The sequence below is a fragment of the Peromyscus maniculatus genome, chromosome 10 (assembly GCF_049852395.1).
Source record: "Peromyscus maniculatus bairdii isolate BWxNUB_F1_BW_parent chromosome 10, HU_Pman_BW_mat_3.1, whole genome shotgun sequence".
NCBI lineage: Eukaryota > Metazoa > Chordata > Mammalia > Rodentia > Cricetidae > Peromyscus > Peromyscus maniculatus.
This window is the reverse complement of record NC_134861.1, coordinates 40,435,734-40,462,923: the sequence shown is the minus strand read 5'-3', so window position 1 is coordinate 40,462,923 and position 27,190 is coordinate 40,435,734. Positions and strand designations below refer to the sequence as shown.

The 27,190-nt window shown below is 44.8% G+C and overlaps 1 protein-coding gene across 2 annotated transcripts; it reads right to left on the bottom strand.

Annotated features, from left to right (window-relative positions):
* Positions 1 to 12,301: 12,301 nt before the first annotated feature.
* On the bottom strand, positions 12,302 to 26,802 carry Bst1 (bone marrow stromal cell antigen 1). 2 transcript variants are annotated; one of them, XM_006995400.4, is made up of 9 exons: positions 26,526 to 26,790; positions 24,526 to 24,652; positions 23,363 to 23,498; positions 22,742 to 22,824; positions 19,440 to 19,516; positions 18,471 to 18,563; positions 17,516 to 17,602; positions 15,396 to 15,455; positions 12,302 to 13,587 (listed from the first exon to the last, which is right to left on the bottom strand). In XM_006995400.4, the coding sequence occupies exons 1-9, from the start codon at positions 26,702 to 26,704 to the stop codon at positions 13,482 to 13,484; spliced, it is 948 nt and encodes a 315-aa protein (XP_006995462.1). In that variant the 5' UTR covers positions 26,705 to 26,790; the 3' UTR covers positions 12,302 to 13,481. The 2 variants fall into 2 exon arrangements, with proteins under 2 accessions (XP_006995462.1, XP_042141876.1); XM_042285942.2 differs by lacking the exons at positions 12,302 to 13,587; positions 15,396 to 15,455 and adding an exon at positions 15,476 to 16,471 and having other exon boundaries at positions 26,526 to 26,802.
* Positions 26,803 to 27,190: the final 388 nt, after the last annotated feature.

The window sequence follows — 27,190 nt, the reverse complement described above, 5'->3', positions numbered from 1 at the left end:
AGGAGCCGGGGGATGGGGGAGTTGGGAAATGCTGGTTAAAAGGAGCCAACTTTGACTTATGATATGAACATGTGTTGAACACGGGTGCTGGTAGGCTCACTGATGATTTCATTTCAATAATCATGCACAGTGTGTGCTGAGTCAGCACTTTGCACACCTCAAGTATATCCAGTCTTTGTCTACTAAGTATTTTGTAATAGAATAAATTTTTAAAAATAGCTAGGCAATGCTGGGGCTATAGCTCAGTGACGGGGGCTTGTCTTGTATGCAAAGCCTTGGGTCTAATCCCCACAACCACAAGAAAAAGGGGAAATGCACAACATTACACAAAACAGAGTAAAAACCACCATAATTGAAGGACCTTGAAACAATCACATTCATGCTTATTTTTCTAAGTGTGTGTGTGTGTGTGTGTGTGTGTGTGTGTGTGTGTGTGTGTGAAGAGAGATACTTACATACAGATATACACGTGTTAGAGTTAAATTCTTGTCCTGGATATATAGCCTAGTGATAGAGCACTTGCGTAGCATTTACAAGGTCCATTAGACGTTTGTCAGCTGCCCTCTTCCTTACTGCCGGAAGTTGTATAATCATGTCCCTGTACCTGGTCTTTTTATTGCAGATATCCCATGACCTCAAGAGCTTGAATTTAATCATCACAACCAGTGGAACTGGTTGGTGTTTAACCTTGAGCCCAGAGTAACGCACAGATGATGTTGGTAAGGTGACTTCCCTTCACACCATGGGTTCATTGGCTGGACTATAAATGAAATGGACAAAAACAGATTAACAAGTCCCAGAAAAATATGTAACCTGAAGAAAGAGCAGATGGTTAAAGTTTATGTAACACATCCTCATTACAGAAAAAGATGGGGGCTTGAGGCTCCTGGGGAAGTGGCAGTTACCTAAGGCAGTACGTTAGGAGAGGGGAGGAAGTATGCCCTGATCGCCTGCCTTGCAAATAAGTCTCTCAGAAAGAAAGGTTCATCTGGGCATCGCCCTCTACTTGACACAGAGTTTACCCTTGTACATTTCCTTTACAGATATATGTCTTCACAAAAGGCAAGCTTGTCAGAGCTACTAATAGAGCTGCAGTTTCTCACAATAACCAGCCCCAAATATGCCAATTATATTTTGGGGTATTATATTTGGTCTCCTATGATCATATTTAAGGGTGATGGGTCCTGAGTACGAGTAACTGAGCACTGTGGGAAAAAACAATCGGCAGACCACTGCGCACAGAAAAGCTCGGTCTTTGTTGTATTGAGAAACTACCTTCTGTGGGGCAGGGTGTTGATTTATAATAATAATCTGGTGGATTTACAAAGTGCACACAAGAGCACACACAGACTTGCATAAAAATGGACTTAGTCAGCTTGAGTGCTATGTGGCCACCAACAGTGACTGAATTCACCACTTAGTTTTTCTCTTTGAGATTGCTTGCTTACAGTAAAGTTGTCCAGTTTATTGATAGCCAACAGAGGGTTCCAACAAAGAACCACTCTTGTTTTTACAGCTGGATGACTCCTGACATAAATATTGTGAAAAATTTCCATGTCAGCACAGAGCAACTTCTAGGATACATTAATAAGAAGAAAAACAAGGGACAGAGGTTTGTGCTGAATTCCTTCTTCTTTATGTAGGCAAAGATGAAGAGCAAAAAGGTGTGTTCATATCTGCTTTTATTTTCACAAAGAAACCCCTGAGAGGCCGTGTGAATCTTTAAACAAGTGGTAACCAGGGTACATATCAGAAGAGGTAATGAAAGTGAGGCTCCAGGCTGGCTGTGGCCTCCCCAACTCATGCTGAAAGTTACTTGCCACTTAAAGAATATGAGGTGAGACTTTTAGGGTGCGGTGATATCATGGGAGTCAGTAGAGGCTGTTACTGTGGGAGTCAGTTACAGTCCAGTGTGCTCCTGATAAAAGAGAGAGAAAGAGAGATCTTGACTTCTCTTCTGTCTGCACATACTGATTTGTCCCTTCTGCTACGTCATGACATAACAGAAGTCGCCACCAGAAGCTGATACTGTGTTCTCGACTTTCCCAGCCACCAGAAACATGAGCCGCATAATTTATTATTCTTTGGGTATGCTAGGTTTTTTTTTTTTTCATTTTTATATGGTCTTTGTCTTTTAACTGTATGTACATCTTAGCTTTCCAAAAATAACATTAAAGATCACCAGATGTAATCTAAGCAAATCTATTTGTTTATACCATACAATAACAACGGGCTATTGAAAGCCAGCTTTTGCTTCCTGTCACTTGGCAAGCTTGTAAACATCCACCATTGAAGAGTTCATAGACCTGCAGCGGAGAAGATTCCCTCTGGATCGAGTGTGATCTCTTCCTGGTATTCACAACACAGTGATAGCTGCTTCCTTCCTCTCGGGATTCTGGCTTCTGTTGCCACCCCGAAGGCCCAACCCAGAACACAGCAGAAAAGAGGTGATGCAAACACCTCTTACAAGGCTGTTTGACTTCCCAAACAGGGCCACCAACTGTGGAGCAAGTGTCCAAATACCTGAACTATGGGGGACATCTCTCATCTAAACCACCATAATTATCAGTCCATGTAATTGGAAGTGACGCTCAACAAAAGTACAAATATGTTTAATAATTTTGAAGTCCAAGAGGATTTTCTGCTGTTACATGTCTTACCAGTCATGTTAAGCATACTTTATGGCATTGGAACAAATCTGGCAGGTCTTGATGCAAATTTTTGTGCTCCTAGAACCGATGGCTTGAAACAAGTTCTCTAAGAACACTCTACTTCATACAAACCGCTCGCTAAGACTGAATGTAAAATCTGAAGTGTACAATTAGGCAATGGCATTTGCTATTTGCTCGGGCACTATAATTTGCAGTAGAAAGCCCAAACCTCTGTGCTCTGTGATCTGTATGTATTCCAAAAGGCCCCTTTATGCACTCTTTGTCTGTACCTTAAATGACCAAGTCTGGGGTATTTTTGAACCCACCTTCCTTGTTAATAACTGGTTCGTGGGAAACCTCCTGTGAAGAGTCTGTGTGTGTGTGTGTGTGTGTGTGTGTGTGTGTGTGTGTGTGTGTGTGTGTGCGTGTGTCTACGTCATCTGTGCTCTGGAGTCAGATGCCCTAGTGGCTGGTCCTCTGACCTTCTCTCTCACCCTCTTCCTGTCTCCGGAGCAGCAACTGTCAGGTGTGGGCTCCATTGTCATAGAGCTCTGCAGCAGAAATAGGTTCAGCTGCCTTGTGATAAAGGTACCATGGGCTGTTCTGGCTTCCTGCTCTGAGTGACTCACTCCACTATTGTCTCCCCCAGGGGACTTACTGTCCGTCTTAAGGTTTGTTTCTGAAAACATACAGCTGACCACAATTTCATCTTACTTAAGAACTAAAGGGGATTTCCTGAGGATGGGCTGGGGGAAGGGCATCCCCAAGCCTAGAGACACTGCTCCCTGACTTGCCCCAGTGATGGCAGCCTAGCCGAGGGTGCTGACAGGAAGTATAATTTCCTGTGTGTTGGCTGGGGGTAAAGCAGCAGCAGCAGCAGCAGCAGCAGGGAGCCTTTGCACCTCCACTGGACTCTGCTTACTTTCCTCATGTAGGAAATGGGACCCAGCCGACTAAGCTCCTCATTCTCTTAGGCTGCAGGTCAGCAACCACTTTCTGGGCAGGAAATGAGTCATTTCAGTGTCGATGGCTTCCCAGTTTCTGTGCATCTCATCCACACTGCCATCATAGCAGAAGCATTATTAAATGATGCAAAAGGAAGGAGTGTGCCCGCATTCCAATCAAACTGTGTTCAGGGACTCTTAAAGACCATAGTCTGGTGTTCTTTAAACACTTTTTTCAATCATTTCAAGATGTAAAAACCCATTCACAGGCTAAAGGGATGCCTCACTGAGTAAAGGTGCTTGTCACCAAGCCTGGTGACCTTAGTTTAATCCCTAAAACCCACATGGTAGAAAAAGAGAATAGACTCCCAAAAGTTGTCCTCAGACCTCCACAAGCATGTCACATGCACGCGCACACACACACACACACACACACACACACACACACACACACACAATTAATTAATTAAAAATGTAATTTTAAAATTATGAAACAAAATTGACCTCATAGCCTCCAGGCAAACAAAAGCAAGTAATAAGTAGATTCTGCTCGTTGTGGTTGTGTTAGTTACTTTTTTATTGTCATGACAAAATGCCATGACCAAGGCAGCTTAGAAAAGAAAGCATTTAATTTGGGGCTCATGGTTCCAGGTAGTTAGAGTCCATTGCCATCATGGTGGGGACCATGGCAGCAGGCAGGCAGGCATAGCACTGAAGCAGTAGCTGAGAATTTACAAAAGATCTACAGGCAGGAAGCAGAGAAAGAGAGACAGAGACAGAGAGATACAGACAGAGAGAGACAGCCTGAGCCTGCCTGGCATGGTCCTTTGAAACTCCAAAGTTCACCCCCAGTGAACCTTCTCCGACAAGACCATACCTCCTATTCCTTCCCAAAACAGTTCCGCCAACTGCAAACGAAGCATTCAGACATAGGAGCCTATGGAGGCCATTCTTATTCAAACCACCACATGGGCCATTGACTTATACACTCTACTGCTGATTACGTTTTTTCACTCAACATGGCATTATAAGCTGCTTTGCAGCTTGGGGCATCCCAGCACCTATCACAGTGATTTTTCATGAGGATGTTCAAGGATGTAAACAGAATATTTCAGTAGCTTGCCCCTGGTTAAGGGCCTTGGCTCTCTTCTTTTCACCAGCCATCCCTATTAAGAAGAGCACCTAATAGAATTCTAAGGATCAAGAATTCCTTTAGACCTGGACAAGGGTATCATACCATCAGTATAATGTCATCCCTGGCCTAGCCACTTCAACTAGGAATAGGCCCTAGTGCAAAGTTAAAAATACCTAGCTATTGGGCAGTGGTGGCGCACGCCTTTAATCCCAGCACTCAGGAGGCAGAGCCAGGTGGATCTCTGTGAGTTCGAGGCCAGCCTGGGCTAACAAGTGAGTTCCAGGAAAGGTGCAAAGCTACACACAGAAACCCTGTCTGGAAAAACCAAAAAAAAACAAAAAAAAACAAAAAAAAAAAAACCTAGCTATTAAATAATTGTGATAGCTTTCCATCGCTATAGTGAAATACTTGGAATAACTAGCTTTTGGAAAGAAAAGGTTTCTTTGGGCTCACTGTTGGGAAGGTATCATCCGTGAGTGATTGGTCTTATGGTTTTGTGCCTGTGGCAAGGCAGGGCGCCGTGGGAGTACACTGCAGAACAAAGTTGCTCACCTCATTTGTGTTCAGGAAGCAAAAGAGAATAGGGAACAGGCTGGAGTCCCATAGTCACACTCAAGTCCAGTCCCTCAATAACCTAAAGGCCTCCCACTCGGCCTCACTGCTTAAAAATGTCTGCAATATTCCAAACGTGTCCCCCTGAGGTCCAAGCTCTTACCACAGGGGTCTTTTAGGGGGACATTCAGAATCCAAACTGCAACACTAAAAACTGAATTCTAGTCCATGATTTTATCAGTCTGCAGCAACTTGATTAGGCAATTCCAGTGGAGAAGGGATGACTGGCAGGTCAAATTCAGTGTCACGTCATTGGATGTAATACTACCATAACACTACATACCCCACCCAAAATTCCTAATCAAAGCAGGCAGTAAATCTGTTAATGTAAAAACGTTTCATACAAACTCAGCATCTGAGCACACAAACCTTTGCGCACACTAGTGTCCCCTACACTCCGTTCATTCTGCTCTGTCCTCTGGCTGCATAACCCTCACCCCTCGAGGCTCCATCGCTTTATTTACAATGCTTTTCTCCCATGATGCTAGTCTGAGCTGAGCCTTCCCCTCTGAATCCTGATGCTCCCTGGGCCATCTTCATTACTTACATAAAAAAATGTTCATTGCTAGGTTAACTACCCATTAGTGGATGTTAGCCCCACCTACCCCCACCAGCTTCCTGCTCATTCTGCTCCTGAATTACATTTGTAACAGCAATTGTATAAATAAATAAAAAAAAAAAAAAGTGTTCCCTCGGTTACAGTTTTGTGTAAATTTGTATTTCACAAAACCCAAACAAGCTTAATGTGCTCTTAAAGCTTGTAAGTGTGAGATTAGTCTTAAATTGTTAAGTTTGAAAACACCATCTAGGTAGGACTAATGTGGTGCATTTTCTAAAATGAGCCAAATCATGCAGGTTAAGTTGGAAGAAGCCAAAGTAAGCCACCCTGCTTTGGTACGGGGAAGTCACACACACACCTGGATCAGCTTTTCAACATACATTTCCCCCAAATAAATGAGCAATTCTCCTGGAGAATTTGGGTAATTTTAGCAGCTGCCACATGACAAAATTTCTCAAGGACAGAACCATATAATCATGAATAAATATCCATTAGAAAAATGATGCATTTTGAATCTTTGAGGGAAAACAAACAAACAAACTACAAAATACCAAGAATTTAGCAATACATATTTCTTACTACTGGGATAGCTTCTCATTTGTTTTACCAGCTTCGAGTCACTGAGATTGTGTTGGAATTAGCACAGTTCAGACACTACAGCCTGCCTTGCTGGTTATTAATGTGGCTCTCCAGAGTCCTCACCAGGTCTTGAAAAGCAGTTTCCCAGTCTCAACAATTGTTCCTCACTGGCCGTCTTTCAGTCTGCCCCTTCCTTGGTGCCAAAAGTCCCCTGAGAAGGGAAAGTCTGAGATCTAGCTTTCAAAGCAAGCCTATTTACCGAGTTCCAGCAACTGCAAAGTCTTCAACCAAGACTCATTCTCCTGGGCTCTGCTTTCTGCCTTGAAGAATTTTGAATAGCCTCCATCAGTGGGAAAACAAGCCCATGGGCCAGTTCAGCTTGCCTTGGAGTGGAATGTGACTACTTTCCAAAGTGATGCTTGGTCCATTCACATCCGTTCCACACCCTCTGCAAATCTTGACATTAATGGGAATTGAGAAAGGGGCCACGTTAGCACAGGCGCAACCCTACACTTCACTGTGGAAATACTCATCGTTTTATTTGTTTGCTACGGCAGCTACAACAATATATGGCGTTGAGGGAAGACTGCATATATTAGTGAAGTGTCACTAGGACAGAATGCTGTAGGCAATCAGCTTACATTGGATTTCCATCCACGGTTTGTCTCGACCATCTCTTCGGAACCAGTGATGAACACTCTGATGAAAGCACACGGTAGAAGAGACTTCTCATCTCATGGTAGCCAGGAAGCAAAAAGAAAAAAGAGGTCAAGATCTCAGAATATCCCCTCGAGGACACAGCCCATCTCTCTCCACTAGGCTGTACTCCTTGAAGGCTCCACCACCTCTCAGTGGTGCCAATAGACTGAGGACCAAGCCTGCAGTACATGGGTCAGATGATGGTAGGAAGGCATGCAATTGAGTACCCTTCTACCAGAACCTCTGAGGGCTTCCCTGAGAACTGAAGGCATTTCCACATTCTCAGCAGCTTCACCATCACAGCCCCACAGTTTCCTCATTAGGTCCTGGGAGTCTCTTGCTATCAAGTCTGAGGGAAGACTGTCAAGTGTAGGGAGACCAGGAAGGGAACCTGGTGGCCAGAGCAGGAACAAAGCAGGAACTCAGTTCTATCAAGTGTCCACCGGTCTCCCTCTTATGCTCTGGGGACTTCCAGAAGCATTTCTCCTTGGTGGAATGCTTGTCACACATTCATTCATTCAGCATCTCTGCATCATATATCCAATGTGTGTCAGAGTGCTGCTGATGCTGAGGCATGTCCATTAACAAAGACATATCCATTAACAAAGATGGTTCCCTCCTACTGAGGCTTGCTGCCCTCTGCCTTGGGGAGGGAAAGCAGAGGCCATGGGAGGTGTCCTTGACCAAGCAAGTAATAGGCTCTTTGAGATGCTGTTGTGTTGCTCTGTAAAATAGCATCATAATTGCAAATTTTTCACAGGGTTAAGAAAGAAGTTAAGTGTACCATATGTGAAGACGCTTCACCCATACACACTCAAAGTAGCAGCTCACTTGTGTGCTGTTCTGGCAGGTGGTATCTAGACAACTATAAAGCAATTAGATCTGTAGCAATAAAACCAACCACCAACACTTGTACAGTACTGAAGACGTGCCTCATACTTTTCTGGGTCGACAATACACATTGGCTGGTCATGAGTTCTTACAATCCTTACTTAAAACAAGAGGGACAAAACTACCTGGTGTAAGATGGGGAGGAAGGGGTTAAATAGCAGGAGGTAACCAAGGAGACTGCAGCTTTGTGTCTCCTGACACTCCAGTGCTCTTTGGTGGTTAAACAACCTTGAAGTTGAGCTAGGTTCTGTATCAGAGGCTGATGCCCAAGCATTTCCCAGTTGCAACACAGAACATCTGCATCCTCAGAGAACCTCTGGCCTCCTTATAATAACATTTACATTGTGGTTTTGAGCCCCTCCCTTGTGGGCTTTTCCAAAGGATCATGGAAAGAATTTCTCCAGTAGCCATATCCAGTCTATCCCTTACTTGAGAGGTGGTAGGGAAGGGAGGAGGCCACCTTACCCTATAAATACACCACTCACCTCATAAATAATTCTAAGACTTCCTAAAAATCCACAATGCCCAGCCCAATGTGTTATACCCTTCAGACCCCGCCTCCCACTCTCTTTGAGTGTCAGCTCTGTTTTGTCTTAGCTGAATCGCTGGGCTGACTTCATTGTTGTGAGGACTGAGGTGAAGCCCTTACCTGCTAACAGACAGACAGCAAGCTGTGTCAAGAATGGGGAACTGAAAGAAGGCATGTGGGGGTGAATGCCCTCCCAGGCACACAGGTAGAAAGGTGGTTTAGGAGCATAGGGGGATGATCTTGAACACTAGACTTAAGAGTATTGTAACACGAATTTTAAAAGGTCTTACTAATTAAAAAAAAAAAAAACAGAGCCAGATATTGGGGTGAAAACTGAGAGATCAGAGGAATAGGACAAGCCTCAGCCAATCTCACCTCACCAACTCCTCAGCCTCCAGAGAGCAAGCGTTCCTGTTTCCTCAGACTGAAAGCCTCTGGTCCTCACCCAGTAGGGTCTTAGCTGAACTGCTTAAAAGCTTTCTAGTTCCTGGTCCTCAGCCTCAAGAGAGCAAGTTCCTGTTTCTTAACGCCTTATATACCTTTCTGCTTCCTGCCATCACTTCCTGGGATTAAAGGCATGTGTCTTTCCAAAGCAAAGACATGAGATCTCAAGTTCTGGGATTAAAGGTGTGTGCCACCACTGCCTGCCTCTGTTTCCAGTGTGGGAACTCACAGAGATCCAGATGGATCTCTGCTTCCCAAGTGATAGGATTAAAGACATGTGTGTCACCGCTGTCTGGCCTCTATGTTTATCTAGTGGCTGTTCTGTTCTCTGACCCCCAGATAAGTTTATTAGGGTGTATAATATATCAACTACAGAGTATGAACTTTTGGCCAGCTGGTGGTGGCATCCCAGCACTCAGGAGGCTGATCTCTGTGAGTTTGAGGCCATCCTGGTCTACAAAAAGAGTTCCAGGACAGTCAGGGCTATTAATACAGAGAAAGCCTGTCTTGAAAACAAACAACAACAAGAACCCCTAAAACCAAGCTCAAAGCAAAAAGTATGGACTTCTGGCTGGCGTGCAGCTCAGTGGTAGAGTTGTAGGTTATCTAAGGGCCAGAAACTGATTCTGTGCTAGGCTGTCATCATGATGTCAGTGCTACAGACATTTAAAAATGTAAGCACATATGAACACACACAGGGAGAATTGACACATTACATAGGTTAACAGATAATATTTGTTTGTTGTCTTTTTCCCAATTTTTTCTATATTGGATTTTTTTTCAAGTAGGCAGTGAACTTCATGTTCAGAAAAGAGAAACACTACTTTTAGTTTTAGATAAAGAAAAGACTTTTCTTTTCCACAGAATCCCAAAGGGCAGCATCCAATTAAGTCGCAGGTTAGTGTGCTGAGGCTGACTGTTGAAGGCCCCGGTAACCCAGGCAACCTGAAGTATCATCGAGCACTGTGTTCTCCAAGCCAGCCTAAGACACCCTTTGTTGATACATCCCTGAGATCAGATTGAGGAGCTGGTTGGTCCCAAGGTAAATTAAGCCCTTTCCTCCTCTTTTGTCTGAGGCCTTAGGTGATACTGAGCTGGGCATGGCTTTCTTAAGCATTTTACAATAAGCAGTGGTGACTGTGTGTATCACATGAACCTTCTACCATGAGGGTTTTGTTCCTCTACACTGCCTCACTTTTCACAATCTGTTTTTTTCGCCCCCCTGAATTTGACCATGTCCCCCACTTCTATCTGGGCTGTGACTCATCAGTCTCAGAGTGCCCTAGACTAGAAGGCAGGATCCATGGGCCTCCCAGGTGCCTGGGTGTGTGTGTTGGGTATAAAAGCTGGAAGGCATGCTGCATATAACTCAACAAATGCTGGCTATAGTCATGATGATAGTGATGAGGATGAAGGTGGCTGAAGAGGTACCCATCTCTTGACTACTACAACACAACTCAGGGAGCTACTTCATAAAGAAACAAAGTTTATTTGGGCTGAAAGCATTGGGGGTGTCAGGTCCTAGCATCGTGATACAAATTCTACTGAGGGTCTCCTAGTTTGCATCCCTATCATGGAGGGAACATGTGTGAATCTCTATATCTATATGCTCTGTCTTAGTTACTTTTCAATTGCTGTGACAAAATACCACGACCAACGCAACTTATAGAAGAAACAGTTTTGAGGGAGCTTACAGTTTCAGAAGGTGAGTCTATGATCATCATGGTGGGGAGCTCAGCAGCAGGCAGGCATGGCCCTGGAGCAGTAGCTGAGAACTTACAGCCTTACACAAGTAGGAGGCAGAGAGAGCTAATTGGGAATGGCAGTAGCATGGGCTTTTAAAACCTCAAAGCCTACCCGCAGTGACATACCTCCTCCAAAAAGTCCACACCTCCTAATCCTTCCCAAACAGTTCCAACAACTGATGACTAAGTATTCAAACATATGAACCTATGGAGGTCATTCTCATCAGACCACCACATGGTCTTTCTCTTTTCCCTTAGAGAGCCACCCACATTTAGTCACCAATGACCTAATCTACTTCCCAAATACCATAACTTTGAACACAATAGTTGGATTAATTTCTCTTCTTTTAATATACTAACATAAAACTTTGAATATTAAATTCCTGCATGAGTCCCCAGAGAAAACCACAGGGGTAGCAATGATCAAGCAGCCTGTTGTTTCCTGACATTGGAGGAAAAACCCCTGATTGAGCCTTATGGAGAAAATTTGTGTGTGGATTCCAAAGGGACAGAGTTAGGTAGAGAATGAAGAGAGTCAGGAGTCAGAGAGGAAGGCTGAGGAAGCTAGAAAGTGATTATATAATTTACACACATACAGCTGGGCGGTGGTGGCACACGCCTTTAATCCCAGCACTCGGGAGGCAGAGGCAGGCAGATCTTTGTGAGTTCCAGGCCAGCCTGGTCTACAGAGTGAGATCCAGGAAAGGTGCAAAGCTGCACAGAGAAACCCTGTCTAGAAAAACCAAAAAAAAAAAATTTACACACACACACACACACAGAGTGGGGAAGGGAGGGAGGAAAAGAAAAGAGGAGGGAGGAAGTTAGAGAGATTGGGGAAGAAGGGAGATAGAGAGATGAGGGGAGGGAGGGAAGGGGGGAGGAAGAGGGAGGGGGAAGGGGGAGAGACAGCCTAGGGCGGGTCTGAGCTGACCCTCCATAGTCTACAGTCACGAGGCTGAATTGTGACTCTCTGCTGAATGCAGTGATGTTAAAGTACATGGAGTCCCAGGTTTACAAAGAATGTTTGCTCAAGAGGCCACAAGAATTTAAACATTAGCCCTGTCTGTGGGTCTCACCCGGATCAAGTGACCTCAGCCAGACTTCAGGCATTGAGCGCCGCTGCAGGGTGGGGCATGGAACCTCAGAACTGACTGCCTGGGCAGTTCTCTGGGTCTGCAGGGATTCCTAGGTCTTCTAAGACAGTCTGGGGAGCTCCTGATGTTCCACATGCTGCCCTATCTCCACCCACCTCCACCCACCCCACCCACTCACCCCACCCCCGCATCAGCATCAGGGAACTCTCAGGCCTGCTTGCTAGAGGTAGAGAACAGAAGTATCTGCAACAATATTTTTTTAGTTTTTTTTTTTTTTGTCTTCTGGAAATAATATTTGTTTAGACAAAATTTCTTATTATAAAAGTAATATATTACAAAAAAAATTGAAAAGATATTAAGAAGCCAAAGGTCAAAAATAGAATCACTGTGAGGTTACTATCCAGAGATAACCGCACTGCCCTTTGGATTATTTTCTTTTATTCATTTACAGTGTATGCATGGTGTACAAACACATGTCCATGACAGGATTTATTATATTCCTATTATATTTCATAACATTTGCATCATACTATGAGTAGTTTTATAACCCACCTCTCACACTCATTAACATTTTCTTATGTGACTAAATGTTCTCTGGAGACAGAGATTTTAAATTTACATCCAGTGAGATTTGCCCCTTCTGATACACAGCTCTATGAGCTTTGAGAAGTCCAGGCTCCCATAAGACTGCCCTTGGACCTTGGTCCTTCTCACTGCTCCTTTAAAGTATCCCCACCCCCTTCCTCATACACCCATCCCAGCCGCCCTGGAATCCACTGCATTCCTCTTCTTCCCCATAGCTTTGTCTTTTTGAGAACTCTGCATCTTTACCTTTCAGTGTGTAACATTTTGGTCTGTCTCTTTCACTTAGCACAATGCCATGTGTATGATGACATACACTGATACTAGTTATTTTGGATCACTGAGCAGTATTCCCCAGTACAGATGCACCACAGAATATTTAACTGTTTTTCAGGTGATGCACATGACTTTTACTTGCTAAATGAATATTCCATCCTATGGATATACAAAACCTCACGCAGCTGGTCTCAACAGTTCCGTGTGTGTGTGTGTGTGTGTGTGTGTGTGTGTGTGTGTGTGTGTGTGTGTGTATTTGACATTTTAGGTTGTTCCCTTACCATAAGTAGTCACTAAAAAGACATCGTTATATATACAACTTTGTATTTATATATATACCTTTATATACTGTACAGGTATCTGAAGCTCTTAACAAGCATGTATTGTGTCTTTTAAAATAGGAACATACAGAAAATAGAAAATACAGATACTTCCAAAAATATATTTAATTATATGAGATTTTATAACACTCCAGGTCACAGTGTTTTGTGTTATTATCAAAATAAAAGATAATAACTTTAATTCTGCGGTAGCAAATTCTGCCTGGTAAGCAAGACTGGCTAAATGTCTTGTTTTTTGAATCATGAGCGTAAGTATAATAGGATTACCGTCTGGTTACATTGTTTTCCTAGAAGAAAGTGTCTTTAGACACGGGGCTCCCTTGGCCTACACAGAACAGGGTGGACTGGTCAAGGCTGATGCAAGGCTGGCTTCTGTTAGACCCGCACGGCGATTTTCTAATCACATTTGAGAAGCTGAAGTCAAAGCCACTAAGAGAGAAATGACAAGGCTGGCATCCCCTGTGGTATAAAAAGATGGGCTCTCCCTCCGCAGAGATGCTGAGGCTCTGGGAAAAAAAAAAAGGGAAACAGAGATAATGTCAGTGTGTGACATCTACTGTCAAAATCATGCATGCACACTACAGAAGTGTTTAGATAGAACAGAAAGTTCATAAGGCCGAAAGTAAAAATTATTCATTTCCCTACTCCCAGAGAATTACAGCTAATAATTTCAGTTGTCCTTTCAAGAAAGCACAGGCGAGCACACGCGCGCGCGCGCGCGCGCGCGCACGCACACACACACACACACACACACACACACACACACACTTACACGCACGAACACACCTCTTTATGTAAATACACACAATGCAATTTGCCCCCTTTGCCTGACCCCACCCCTTGGACATAGTTCATGCTGGTTCACAGGTTCACACAGAGTCAATTCATTTTTCCTTGTGTATGAATTCTTATTGTACGAATGTTTCAGAGTGTTAGCCAACTTCCTTATTGGTGAATAGTGTATTATCAGAGTTTAACTGATTGAGAAAAACTTGTTCTGACTTTAAACTATCCAGCAGAGACCTGGCCAAATCCCATTTAAACTAAAGAAGGTTTGATCTTGGGAGTTCTTGAAACAGAAATTACTGAATTCTTTTCAAACAATTAAAACGTGAACTTTTAAAGTTATAAAACTATCTTATCTTGGTTCAGAAACAATGCTACTGCTCTGGTCTAGTGGCCAGGTTCTTACCCACAGACGACTTCCTTAGGAGGCTGAGTCCCTTTTTCTTATTAGCCAATGGCTCGCCCTACTGGTCATTTATACGGCTGCATTTCTGATTCAGTCCATGTCCATACTTGAATCATGTAAAATTGGTCCATCCCCACCTTTTTTTGTCTTAAAATAATTAACTAACTAATATCTGGATACATTTAATTTATTTTCAGCAAAATGAAATAACACAGAGAAAAAGGCAAGAAATTATGAGGATCTCCCCTCATCTTTTTTGCAATTCTTACTTTTTTATCTAGTAGTTATGATTTGGAGTTCATCTTCTCAGACCATTTCTGCTGTCTGCCCCATTACCATCCACAAATTAAACACACAGCTTTGTTTCTCTTTGCACTATATTTCTGAGTCTATGTTAGAGGTGTTGGTTTGGCATATTTTGGAGTTAAAGATAGTCACCAATGTGAGTGCTAGGAATCAAACCCAGGTCCTCTGGAACAACAGCCAGTACTCTTAACCACTGAGCCATCTCTCTAGCCCTAAAATTTATTTTCTTAAAAAGGTATAGAAACATCTCCAAGACATACTATTAAATGAAAAAAGCAAATCCCAGAATTGTATCTGTAGTATGTGCATGTCCATGCAGATGTATGGATGCACACATGCGCCATGACAGAAATGTCATAATCTACAAGGACATATGAGAATATAGAAACAGCGGTCTACCTGCTTTGAGTAAGGAAAACTGACTAGCATAGGAATAAAGAAAAAGCAGAGTTCACTTCTGTGACCTTTTTATAGTTGCAAATTTTGTTTCAAGCATGTATATTAACTTAAAAATAATCTAAGATTAAGAAGGAAAAGTCCCAAGGTCCCCTTGCAGCTCCACTTCTGGAATGTCTGCTGAAGTGTTGCTAGGCCCAACATGGTGTTGAGCACCCTGGAGAGAGCTGGCTGAGCTTGCAGATGTCGTTGGAACTTGCACTGACCTAGCTCAGAGACTGGGGGTGGGGTGGGGGTGGGGTGAGGGTGGAGGGGGCTGCAGTACAGAAACGACCTACTGTGCAGTAGACAATGTAGGATATGCATGGAGAATCACACTGCAGTTCACCTGGGTGCTGCTGATTCCAACCAATTACTTACGAGTTCATGACACAGTCCGGATGAGTGGTGTGGTCCACACACATTAAGAACTTCACCGGTCTACAGGAGGAAAACAGTCCTTAAGAGATTACCCAGAAAACTTGCACCCATTAAACATTCACAACATGCCTGAAAAGTGCTGGAAACACAGAATGCATCTCTGAAGATTCCACAAGCCACTTCTTTATAAATAATATCAGGTAGGTTGGGAGTGGGGGGGGGGCACACCTTTAATCCCAGCACTAGGGAGGGAGGCAGAGGCAGGCAGGTCTCTGTCAGTTTGAGTCCTGGTCTACGTAGGGAGTTCCAGGAGAGCCAAAGCTTCACAGTGAAACCCTGTCTCAACACCCTCCTCACAAGAGCTAGCACTTATCAAGCACTTACTATGTAGCAGCAATGTTGATTGTGTGTTATATTCAGATCTTGTCATTTAACCCTACAACCATCCAATGGAGTTGGTCCTGTTTTCAACTGCAATCTGCTGCAGCTAAAGCTGACCACAAAGGTTTTCCCATGTCCTCACAACATGGGACACATGGTGAGCTAGAGAGCTAACCTTGAACCTTTAGGCTCATCCAGACCCGTTCTGCCTGCACATCTTACTTTATTAGGAACACCTTTTGGATGTGTACTTTGGACAGAAGGTTGGACTTAAAACACAAGTGGTGATGGCCATGCTCCAGCTTCAGCAAAGAATGCTCAACTGTGTAGTACAATCGAGGCAGAAAATATGAAGTTCCAGGGCAACCAGGAGGGAAGGAAAACAGCAATGGAAATAGGATCAGGTGACAGTGACACACAGGATATGAATGACAAGGCTACGACAACACCTCTATGATCATATACTGGAAAGAATTGAGAGATGTTGGGGAGGTACACCATCACTCGGCGCATGCTCTGTGGTCCCTGCTCAGACTCACCTGCGCTGCAGTGAAGTCTCCTGTACATACATACATTTTATTAGTAGTGGTTTTGGGGGTATTGCCTCACTATGTTGCCTAGGCTGGTCTTGAACTCCTGGGCTCTAGTCATCCTCCCACCTTGGCCTCATGAGTGCCTGGGACAACAGATGCCATCTGTCCATACATATTTACAAAAAATAAATGTAGCTGTTATTGTCTTTTACCAAAGACAGGCTTTGGATTTCACCAAATACAATCTAACACGGTATGAGCAGAAACCAACCAGGAGGAGAGAGTCTATGGAGAGATAATGCTCCGCCAGCATCACCAAGGACCCTGATGTGAACTCTGGCTGACACAGGACTATAGGTGATGTCACTGAATTTTGAGGGCTGGGAGACCCTTCCCTACATTTGTGTTGGCCCTTGTTTGCCTAGCCTTTGCAGTTTTCTTTGCTACCCACGAGCAATAGAAAAACCTTAACACAGAACAGCAGCCAGCAGGAGCTGAGTGAGGCCTGGAGTCCAAGAACCAGCAGCAAAGTGAAGTGGGGATCCCAGGAGAGGGGAGGGACCCAGGCTGGGACCCAGGACAGCTGTGATGGGGAGGAGGCTTCTGGGTGTGGTCTGACTGATACAGCACTGAAGAAAGTGACTGAAGAAAGGGCCTTTCTAGAGAGTTCTTGGGCCAGAGAAAAGTGGTGGTAACTCTGAAATCTGTAACCAAAACTGTCCCTATCAATGAACTGTAATATAGTAAGAATTGTCTGTTTAGATTTATTTCTAATACCAATGCTTTGACTCAGAAAGGAACATTAGTAGGGCGTGCTTGGGGATACATGCTTCAAGGCTACACAAAGTTGGGCTCAAAAATCAACTTTTATCTTGAGTATTGACCTTGGGCCAGTTATTTAACCTCTGTGACTCATCTCAGTAGCTTTTGTACTGTGATCTAAAGATGTAGGAACCACAGCCCTTGGTCTCCAGTCATCACACATTAACCAAGGCCAGAGGGAGAAAGTGGACATAGATATATGATAAATTTCTGCTTTTAGTATCCTCCAGCTGTCCTTGAAATGGACTCAGGAAGGTTCCCCCTGCCCACACATCCATAAGCAACTCAGAAGTCACCATCCATGGCCTTTGGAGTGGATACCTGCGAAACCAACCCTTTGAATCGCTCTAACCCGTCAAAGTGGTTATACACAGTGCTACCTACGCGTAGTCATCGATACAACTGTGCTGGAACCCCAGTGCCTCCAGTCTGTCTTCCAGGATTTTCACACTGCCTTCACCACAGGATTCCCTAAAACACAGACCGATGCATCTTTTAAAACAAACAGATTAAAGAAGGAGGAAAACATAGTAGACTCTTTTAGTGTCAACCAAAGATCTTTTGGCCACTCCCAGATGTTCTCTCAAGGGGAACACGGGAAAAGTTCTGGTTCAGGAGCTGTGGCTCCTGGGAAACTACACAGTCAAGCAAAGAGATGAGACCTCAGGGTTTGGCAATATTCTCCTCCATGCAGCATCAAGGCTCTGAAGAACAGAGACCAGCTCTCCTCGGAAGCTCCCACACGGCCTTGAAACAGGGTGTGGCCTCATCGCCAAGCTTCGGGACCAAATGGGTTTAACTTTTTTATCTGGCACTATTTAAGCCACGGGGTAGAATTGTTTGCAAAACCAGGAGCCAAGCAAGTGGGGGCGTTATCTTAGGCTGCTCAGCAGTGGCGTTCATTCATGAAAAAGATGAGTTCCACCCTTGCTTGTACGTTAACTCGGGTAGTTTCTGAGAAGCTGTAGTTCTTCAAAGTCCTGGTCCTCACTGGTTAGCCAGCACCTAGTTGCAGAAGTGGTTGCTTTATGGAAAGCACTGGGTTGATTTTGAAAACCCTGGTGAAGGTATCAAGCCTTCAAGAGAGAAGAAAAAAGAAACTGGCTTTGACCCTCACAGATGTGTAAGAAGCTCGTTTATCGAAGCTCCCATGCCACTCATAAAGATCAGCATGGTGTTGGCTGGGAGTGAGCTGGCATTCAATCGTCATCATTCTCTACCAGCCACATTAGAAGCAGAAGGCTGGCAGGTCCCTAAAGCTAAGTGCCATGGGCCCTGGTCAGGTCATATCCAAGTAAAGCAAGACCTCACAGCTACCATCCAAAGCCCCATAACTCACACTTTGGGTCCCCCGATGTCATGCATGACCCAGATCTCAATTCTTGTGATTTTATCCTTTTGTAAGTATGGGATTTCAAAATCTGCAAAAAACCTGGGAAACAGGAAGGACATTTATTTTTATTTTTTTGTTCTTCTGTGGTGTTGAATCAGTACATGCTAGGCAAACTCTCTGATGTCAAGCCCCGTCTCCAGCCTAGGAGAATGTTTCCCATCTTAACACAGTATGATAACTGTCCATTTGGTCTGTTAGTTTGTTTAGACATTAAATTTTTTAAACATTTCTAGGAAAGTCAAATGTGGTGGTGCACACCTTTAAACTCAGCACTTCGGAAGCAGAGGCAAGTGGGTCTTTTTGAGTTTGAGGCCAGTCTGGTCTACATAGTGAATTCCAGGACAGCCAGGGCTATTCAGACAGACCCTGTCCCACCCACCCACCCCCAAACACGTTTCTAGGGCTCTTTTTACGTTTGGTGTACATGCACATGCTTGTGTATGTGTGAGAGAGGGAGCACATGCATGTGTGTACATACCTACATAACCCAGAGGACAAAGTTAGGTGCAGTGCAGTCTCTCACTGGCCTGGAACTGGCCCAGGAGGCTAGGCTGACTAAAATAGTGAGCCCGAGATCCACTGGTCTCTGCCACCCCAGCACGTGGGTCACAAATGTGCCACCACTCATGGATTTTTCCCCTGGGACTCAGACAGAGGTCCTTATGTGTGCAAGGCAAGCGCTCCCAATGACCTGTATCCCTCCAGCTGCTCTTCTCACCTGCTACATTCGGGTCCTTGCTCCTGTGCTTGTAGATCTTAATGGTTTAACTGTATAGACATGGCACTAATGACCACATCACTCAACTGTTTTACTTTACCTGACTTTACAAAAGCAAGCTTTAAAGTGGGACTGGTATGATTCTCCAGCTTTTATTCTGGTATCATCTATGGTGCTCTTGGTATTTCGGTTCTTACCCTTTCACGGGATAGGCTCCTTTGGGCTCTGAGCCATTCAGCATGACGTTGATCACCCCAGAACTGTCTCTTGAATACTGCAAGAAGAAACAGAGAAAATGAAGTCACATCCTATTTTTTTATGCTTTGAAAGCATCTTTGTTTTTTTTATTGACAGTTTTCAATGGGGGAAATTTGGCATTTCACATGGCTAGTAGAGATGCAAATTGGTTTATTTGGAGAAGCAAATCACCTTTAAAGTCCCTGACTCCTAGACTCAGTAGTTCCATGTTAGGTACCTTAGCCTAAGGATGTGATTTAGAATGCATGACATCATGTCAGCTAGAATAAACTAGGCTGAGCTGACATGACAAACAGCCTCGACCTTACAGTGGCTTCTCACAAAGATTCACTTTATGCTCCCGCTGAACACTCACCAGAGGCTCTTGGTGGTTTGGCAGTTGGTGTTCTCACTATGAGGAAGCCTCCACACCCACACCTGCGAAGTTGTTAACTTCTCCCAGGAAGGGAGATGGGCCAGTGCCGTCACTCTCACTCACCTCCCATTGGCCCATGTCAGTCACATGTAAGTAACTGCATGAAGCACTACAAACCACAGGTGCAGAAAATAATAAGCCAGCTGTGTTTGGTGACCAACTCGAAGTCCCACCACAAGCGCTGCACACAAGCATGCGCAGCGTGGCATGGCTTGCAAGATGAAAACATGCTCACCAGCTTGGAACTGCAAGGTACTGGTGTACAGTTCCCATTACATACCAACACAACACTGAAGGCCTAATTATTAATGTGCTGCTAGTAAGAATCTGCCGAGGCTACGCAATATCATAGGGAGTGCTTACATTCAAAGCGAAGTGCACGATTAGATGAACGGAAGATGCACATTGCCACAATATAATTGAGCAAGGCTCAGGGTGTAGCTCAGACGTGCTGGCACGCAATAGGCCTCGAGTTCAGTTTCTGATATCATCCAACAAACAGATAAATTAGTGGGTGTCTAGGTAGTCTTGTTCTCAGAGCTCTAGTTGTAATTAGAGCATGTAATTTCCCTCTTAAAATGACTGTTCTAGAATAAAGGGGAGGTGGTGGTGAATTATGGGTCACTGAGCCTCACAGGACAGGTTTACTCACTAATAAAAGGAAACCGGATGCCACGTTTTATGCTATTTGTCTCCAGTTGCTTCCAAAAGGCACTAACAGTAGGAGTTAAGTCTTCAAATGCTGACATCCGACAATCTCTGAGTTAAAGGGGTAACATTTGGGTGGCAGGAACATCATTGGTGATTTCACTTGTCTTTCTGTACCTTGTCCTTCTCTATCACCATCAGTGATGGCACTGACCATGGGGGAAAAAATTGAAAAGTCCATGGGTATATACACAATGAAGCTGCAGAAAGTTATGGCTAAAAGTTCAGTCTCTGAAGCTGGAAAACCTGTTTTCGAATCCTGGTTCACCTGCTTATTACAATTTTAAACTCAGGAAAGTCTTTTGACCACTTTGTAATTCATTTTCCAAGCTACCTCCGAGGATTGAAGGCTGCCAAGACTAAGTGTTTAAAATCATAACAACATTTAGCCTGGGGATGCAGCTCATGGTAGGATCTTCACTTGATATGTGCAAAGCCCTAAGTTTGATCCGCAGCACCACAAATAATAATACTAACAACAATACTGATTGACTACTTATAAGGTTCAAGCCCTGTCATTACTGTACTGGATTAGCTTTGCTCCTGCTTCAACCACCTAGTGTATCTATCCTAAGGGCTTAAAAATTGGAGGCGCTGATACTAGTTTCCAATAATAAAACCCAGTTAGAGCACATACCTTAAAGTGAGGGAGATTCACAGTGGCATGTACTACAATTCTTTCTTTCCTTTCTTCCTTCCTTCCTCCCTCCTTCCCTCCCTTCCTCCCTCCCTCCCTCCCTCCTTCCCTTCCTTCCTTCCCTTGTATGTTTTGTTTGTTTGTTTTTGTTGTTTGAGACAGGGTTTCTTTGTGTAGCCTTGACTGTCCTAGAACTAGCTCTGTAGACCAGGCTGGCTTGAACTCACAGAGATCTGCTTGCCTCTGCCTCTACCCAGCTCAAATGTAGTTTTAGTACCTGTTTACAGCTCTTGCTCTCTCTCTCTCTCTCTCTCTCTCTCTCTCTCTCTCTCTCTCTCTCTCTCTCTCTCTTAGTGATTTATTCATTTTTATTTTATGTGCATTGGTGTTTTGCCTGCATGTATGTATGAGGGTGTCAGGTTGACTAAAGCTGAAGTTACAGACAGTTGTGAGCTGCCATTGTGGGTGCTGGGACTTGAACTTGGGTCCTCTAGGAAAGCTCTTAACCGCTGAGCCATCTCTCCAGCCCTTTATAGTTACAGACAGTGCTGATATGACACCTCTATCGAGGTGCTAAGCCTTCCAGTCTCCAATAAGAACTTTGGCAGCTACTGGAGCCTGTGTTTCAGATGAAGCCCTGGGAAAGTAGAAACGAACACTGCTCCCGCTGGAGCAGACAGGAGTACACAGTGCTCAGCATGAGGCCTTGTGCTTGGAGGAGGCCCTCTGCTTAGCCCTGGTGGAAGGGTTGATCAAAGTCCTTCACCCAATCAGTGGACCCATTGACCACCTGGAGAGCAAAGGAGATGATGGGAGGCAGAGACACGTGACTTCTGAAAGGGGAGGACGGGAAGTAGCCTGTCCTTTACTTGCTTCTTGATCAGCATGATTGACAGTTAATCATCAGCACTTAGCTAAAGACTTAACCCTCCTTATTCCTAATCTTTATTCCAATGCTTAAGGCAGGGAATGTAAGCTATAAATGACATCATTTTATGGCTACTGACAGCATCATCAACTCTGTGGCAATGTCCTCTGAGATACAGATATGCCTTAGGAACATTTCTGTGGTGCCAGCTTATTGGTAGCCTACCGACTCTTCTCCTGTTAATGATACTCTGTGGACATTTCTGATACCCACATCTAAGTCTCCAGTGGCCCAGGCTCTTCTATAGAGATTATTCCCATTTTACATGGCACTAGGCTTTGAAGCACTACACATAATCATGGTGAGACAGAAATGCTGATAATGCACTATCCCTATGTATATATAGCTAACATTTGTGAAACGTTTTTCTCTGCACCAGCCACTATATTATTATTTTATCTCCTTATACCCTCACAATTTTGTGGAGCAAAGGAAATGAGGCAGAGAAACCATTAAAGTGGAGAGGAGGACTCACAGAAATTAGGTAACAGCCTGGGGTCCAGTCCATAGATTCCACACATGCTCAACACGCACTCACCCATCCCAGGATTACCTGCATGGATGCACTTTTCCAATAGGAGTCCACAGCATTGTTTTCACAGTCTTCTGATGTGGGGCAGGACTGGTAATCAAGTCCTAAGAGAAAAGTATACAAATGCCTTTCATATTGGAAACGCATTCATTTAAAGTATTTGCTAATTCCATATTTGGCGTGAGTTCTGAACAAATGTGTACAGTGCGTTTACCTTCTTCGAGCCTCAGTTTCCCCTCTGGAAAATAAAGAGATGAGGGCAGAGTCCTGCTGGATTGGAATCATAGGCTCCGAGGTCTGATTGTGAGATTACAGGGCTTACTGGATATACATTCCTAAGCCACTCCCTTAATCATGCCATGCCTCAGTTTCCACGCTTGCCAAATTAGGAATAATGATAGGATCATAGAGGATAATGTGTGGATTCTAGAATTAATGTGTCTAAGAGACTTGCAACAGCCTGCAGCAAAGGTAAGTACTCTCTGTCCATTATTGTTATTATCCACTACTATAGATGCTACCTACTTCAGAGGATTTGGAAAGGACGAAATGAGATGAGCATAGATGAAAATATCCAGCATCCAAGGTCAATTCGCAGGTAGAGAAGCTGTTACTTTGTGGTGACATGTGCAAAAGTCTTACCAGAGGCATTTTCCTGTCGACACCAACTCAGAAAATCTCCAACCTTGCCATACAGAACGTCGCACAGGGGCGTGAGGCGACGAGTGTTCTCTGCAAAGCTGGTAACGAGTAGGTGGTTATTCTCCCAGAACAGCGACTGATGAGAAACAGCCAGGAGTTAAAATGTGAGACAAAATGAAAGCGCATTGCAGTCGTCATCAAGACAAATCAGCAGCCACTCCTCGTGGAATCGGGACCCACTGCGAGTCTACTGCTTTCCTTTTCCTTGCTGCTACTGCACAGTTGAAGTGTGTCGCCTCTCTCCTCCCTCCCTGTCTTGCAAACACACTGCGTAGACCAGTGGTTCCCAACCTTCCTAATGCTGCGGCCCTTTAATACAGTTCCTCACGTTGTGGTGACCCCCGACCACAAAATTATTTTCATTGCTACTTCGTAACTGTAATTTTGCTACTGTTATGAATTGTAATGTAAGTATGTTTTGGAGACAGAAGTTTGTTAAAGGGGTCGCAACCCATAGCTTGAGAACCACCGACATAGACAATAATGACACATATTCCCAGCGGTACGAAACACACGAACCACTGTCAAGAGCCTTGCATCACAAATGATTAAGGGGCCAGGCCTAGCTCTGCAAGCCTAGCTCTGTCCCATGCTGGATGTATGATTTTGACCAGGGCATTTCATCTTCCTGTGCCTGGGTTTGGAAAATAGGAGCAGAAGCCTTTGGCCGTGTGCTGCAGCTGTGATTAGGATGGTATGCAATTGTGCCATGCCCTTTTCTAGAGTGCGCGGTGATTCAAAACACCTCATTCTTTACAGCACACTTGGTACCTTCCGGGGTAAATAGTGTCTTCGGAGCACAGGTAACAATATTTCCGGCGGTTGTCTCATCTGGTCCTCAGTAGTCCAGTCTCTTTGTAGACTGGAAAGGCTACGAGATCCTTTTTTATTTTGCATCCCTAACCCTTAATAAAACACCAGGAACACAGAAGGATTCCAGTAAATTATTTATTGAGTTCATCAACTAGCTCACTAAACTTCTGAGAGATGTACAATTTTAAATTATGCATCTGCTTTTTACCAACAAAGAAGCAGGAAAAAAATGCAGCATAAACTTAAAAATTACATTTTTTTGTCATCATCTCTGAGGTGGTTGTCCTCACCTTGTCTCTCGGAATGGCGTGCCTGGAGAGGTTAATGAAGAGGTCATAGTCTGAGGGAAGCACAGAACAGGGGTCCTTGTCTAGCACCACCTTGAAGGCTTCCCAGATGGCTGTGCAGTTTTTGTTCCTGTGCAGAAGTGCCAGTCAGGACTGGGGAGATGCTTCAGAAGGCAAGGCTCTTGTGGTGTAAGCGTGAGGACCTGGGTTCAACACCCACCCCCATCCACGTGGCTGCCTGTGGCTCTAACCCCAGCGTTGCATGAGGTGGAAACAGGAGCATGACAGGCTGTGCTGGCTGCCAGGCTAGCTCTAGTTTTCGGACTAGAAGATGATAGAGCCAGGAATTATAGAGCAGGACACCCAGTGTCCCCCTCTGGCCTCTGTGTGGGCACAGGCACATCACACACACACACACACACACACACACACACACACACACACACACACAGTGCAAGTTATAAGAAGAAAACCTAAAAGGCACCGCAATGCACTGTGAAACAGTTCCACTGTGAGAGGAAACACAGAGTTCTCCCATCTAAGTAACGTGCTTTTCCCCAGGTTCACCACATAAGCAAAAAAGGTCACAGACAGAAGCACAACTAGAAGGTGACAATTCCTTTCCTTTTCTCTTTTGTTTTGTGTTTTTTGTTTGTTAGGTTGGTGGGTTGGTTGTTTTTGAGACAGGGTTTCTGTGTATAGCCCTGGCTATCCTGGAACTCACTCTGTAGACCAGGCTGGTCTTGAACTCAGAGACCCACCTGCCTCTGCATCCCAAGTGCTGAGATTAAAGGCAGAAGGTGACAATTTTAATGTCAATAAACTCTAGTTTTCAGATGTTGTGAGTGTGTGTGTGTGTGTGTGTGTGTGTATGTGTGTGTGTGTGTGTGTGTGTGTGTGTGTGTGTGTGTGATCAAGGGCCACATTTCTTGCTCTTGTCTATTCATTTAGACACAAGAGTGGGGCCCATTGTTCAGGTCCATTAGAGGGCAGGTCTCTGCACTCGTGAGGCCAGGTCAGGAGGCAAGACTTGGGAGGACAGAGTGGATGACAAGTGCAGGGAGTGGCTTCTTCTGCTGAGTCAGAATGTCCTCCAGGGACAACAGTTTTCACAACTGAGGTACAAGCACCTTTCAAAATCACTTCCTATGCAATGGTCACTTTTTCTTCCTCTTGGTGAGTGGTGACTAGTCACTAGTGGTGACTCCTTATGTTATTCTCTCTCTCTCTCTCTCTCTCTCTCTCTCTCTCTCTCTCTCCCCCCCCCACCCGCCTTCTCCCTCCCTCTCTCTCTCTTCCGCCTTCTCCCTCCCTCTCTCACTCCCTCCGTCCTTCTCTCTCTCCTCCCTCTCTCCCTCTCTCTCTGATTGAAATGTATAACAATTAAATACAACTGGCACAAGAAAGGGATAATATAACAACACAAAAAGCGGGTCTAAAGGAGGAAAACATTTCAGTAGGAAGCACAATGTGCGCAAGACAGAGGAAACCAGAGTGCTCTGGACACTCATCCTAATGCCGCCTGACTCCCTCTCTGTCCCCTCTCTTCTTCTTTTCAAACAGACACTAAACTTGGAGCATCGTCTGGCAAAAGACACCTTGAGGAGGGGCCCTGAAGGAGATGGGAGTTTGAAGGACGTAAGGATTTCAGCCATAAGGAGGAAAAAAACTTAAGTCCTCTAGAGCAGAGGACCTGAAATTGCCAAAGGGCGCCCACTTCAGCAGTTGCTGCTAGAGACCTCTGCAGGCTGCAGGCTGGCGAGGCAGTCACTCAAACACCTCTAGACTGGTATTTGTGGCTCCCACCCGCACCTCTCTCACCTCTACAACCGCAGGACAACCTCGTCTGCAATCGCCCCCTGGACCTGGAGATCTCCTGCACTCTGGCCCCTGGCCCTGAGAATCGCTTACCTATCCCTGCATGGAGACCGGTTAGTTCCTCTGCCTGACTTTCCAAAGCGCCCCCCTCTCTCTCCCTTTTCACTTTCTGGCTTAGCACTTACCCGGGCTGGAGGCTCAGCAGTGTAGTGTACTCTGCGCAGCGGCCCAGGAAGATGCTTTGCAAATGCGGAGTGGTGCCCTCCCCGCTCCACCGCGCTGTGGCAGCTCTCGCCCCCTGCAGCAGCGGCAGCTGCAGGGACAGCCACAGCCACAGAGACAACGCGTATCCCTGGGCGGCCATCGAGGAGACTTTGAGTCCTCCAACCAACGACCTCTCCTGGACTCCTCCCAGTTTCTCCTTTCTCTCCCGCCTCGGAGGCGGTTCCCCTTAGCTGAGCGCTAGCTGGAAGCTCATCCTAACCCATGGCAGGCCCCCTTCCATCCCCTTTCCTCTTCCGTTCCGAGATTGAAGGATGTGAAGGTTTCATACATAAGAGGAAAAAAAAAAAACTTTTTTGGTTCAAATTGCAACACCCTTGACAAGTGTCCTCTTTCCCAAGGGCCAAATATGAGTGAAATGTGTTTGTTTTCAGGACACACACACACACACACACACACAACTAGAAATCACCCATCTGTTACCACGTAAGCACCAAGCAAGCTTAAGCTAAGTTCCCCTTCACACCTTCACACCGTCCTTCCTTTCTGAGTTTATAATTGTCTTCAGTTTCCAGATGAATAGACTTGGGAAAGTTAATTAACTTCCCCAACATCTCAATCTCACTCC

Excerpts from the sequence above, each read along its gene's own strand:
- Bst1 (XM_006995400.4), bottom strand. The coding sequence starts at position 26,704 with ATGGCCGCCCAGGGATACGCGTTGTCTCTGTGGCTGTGGCTGTCCCTG. Across the intron at positions 22,825-23,362 it reads TCGACAGGAAAATGCCTCTG|GACTTGATTACCAGTCCTGC; the intron begins GTAAGACTTTTG and ends CTTTTCTCTTAG. Across the intron at positions 18,564-19,439 it reads GGAGCCTATCCCGTGAAAGG|GTTTTTTGCAGATTTTGAAA; the intron begins GTAAGAACCGAA and ends CCTGTTTCCCAG.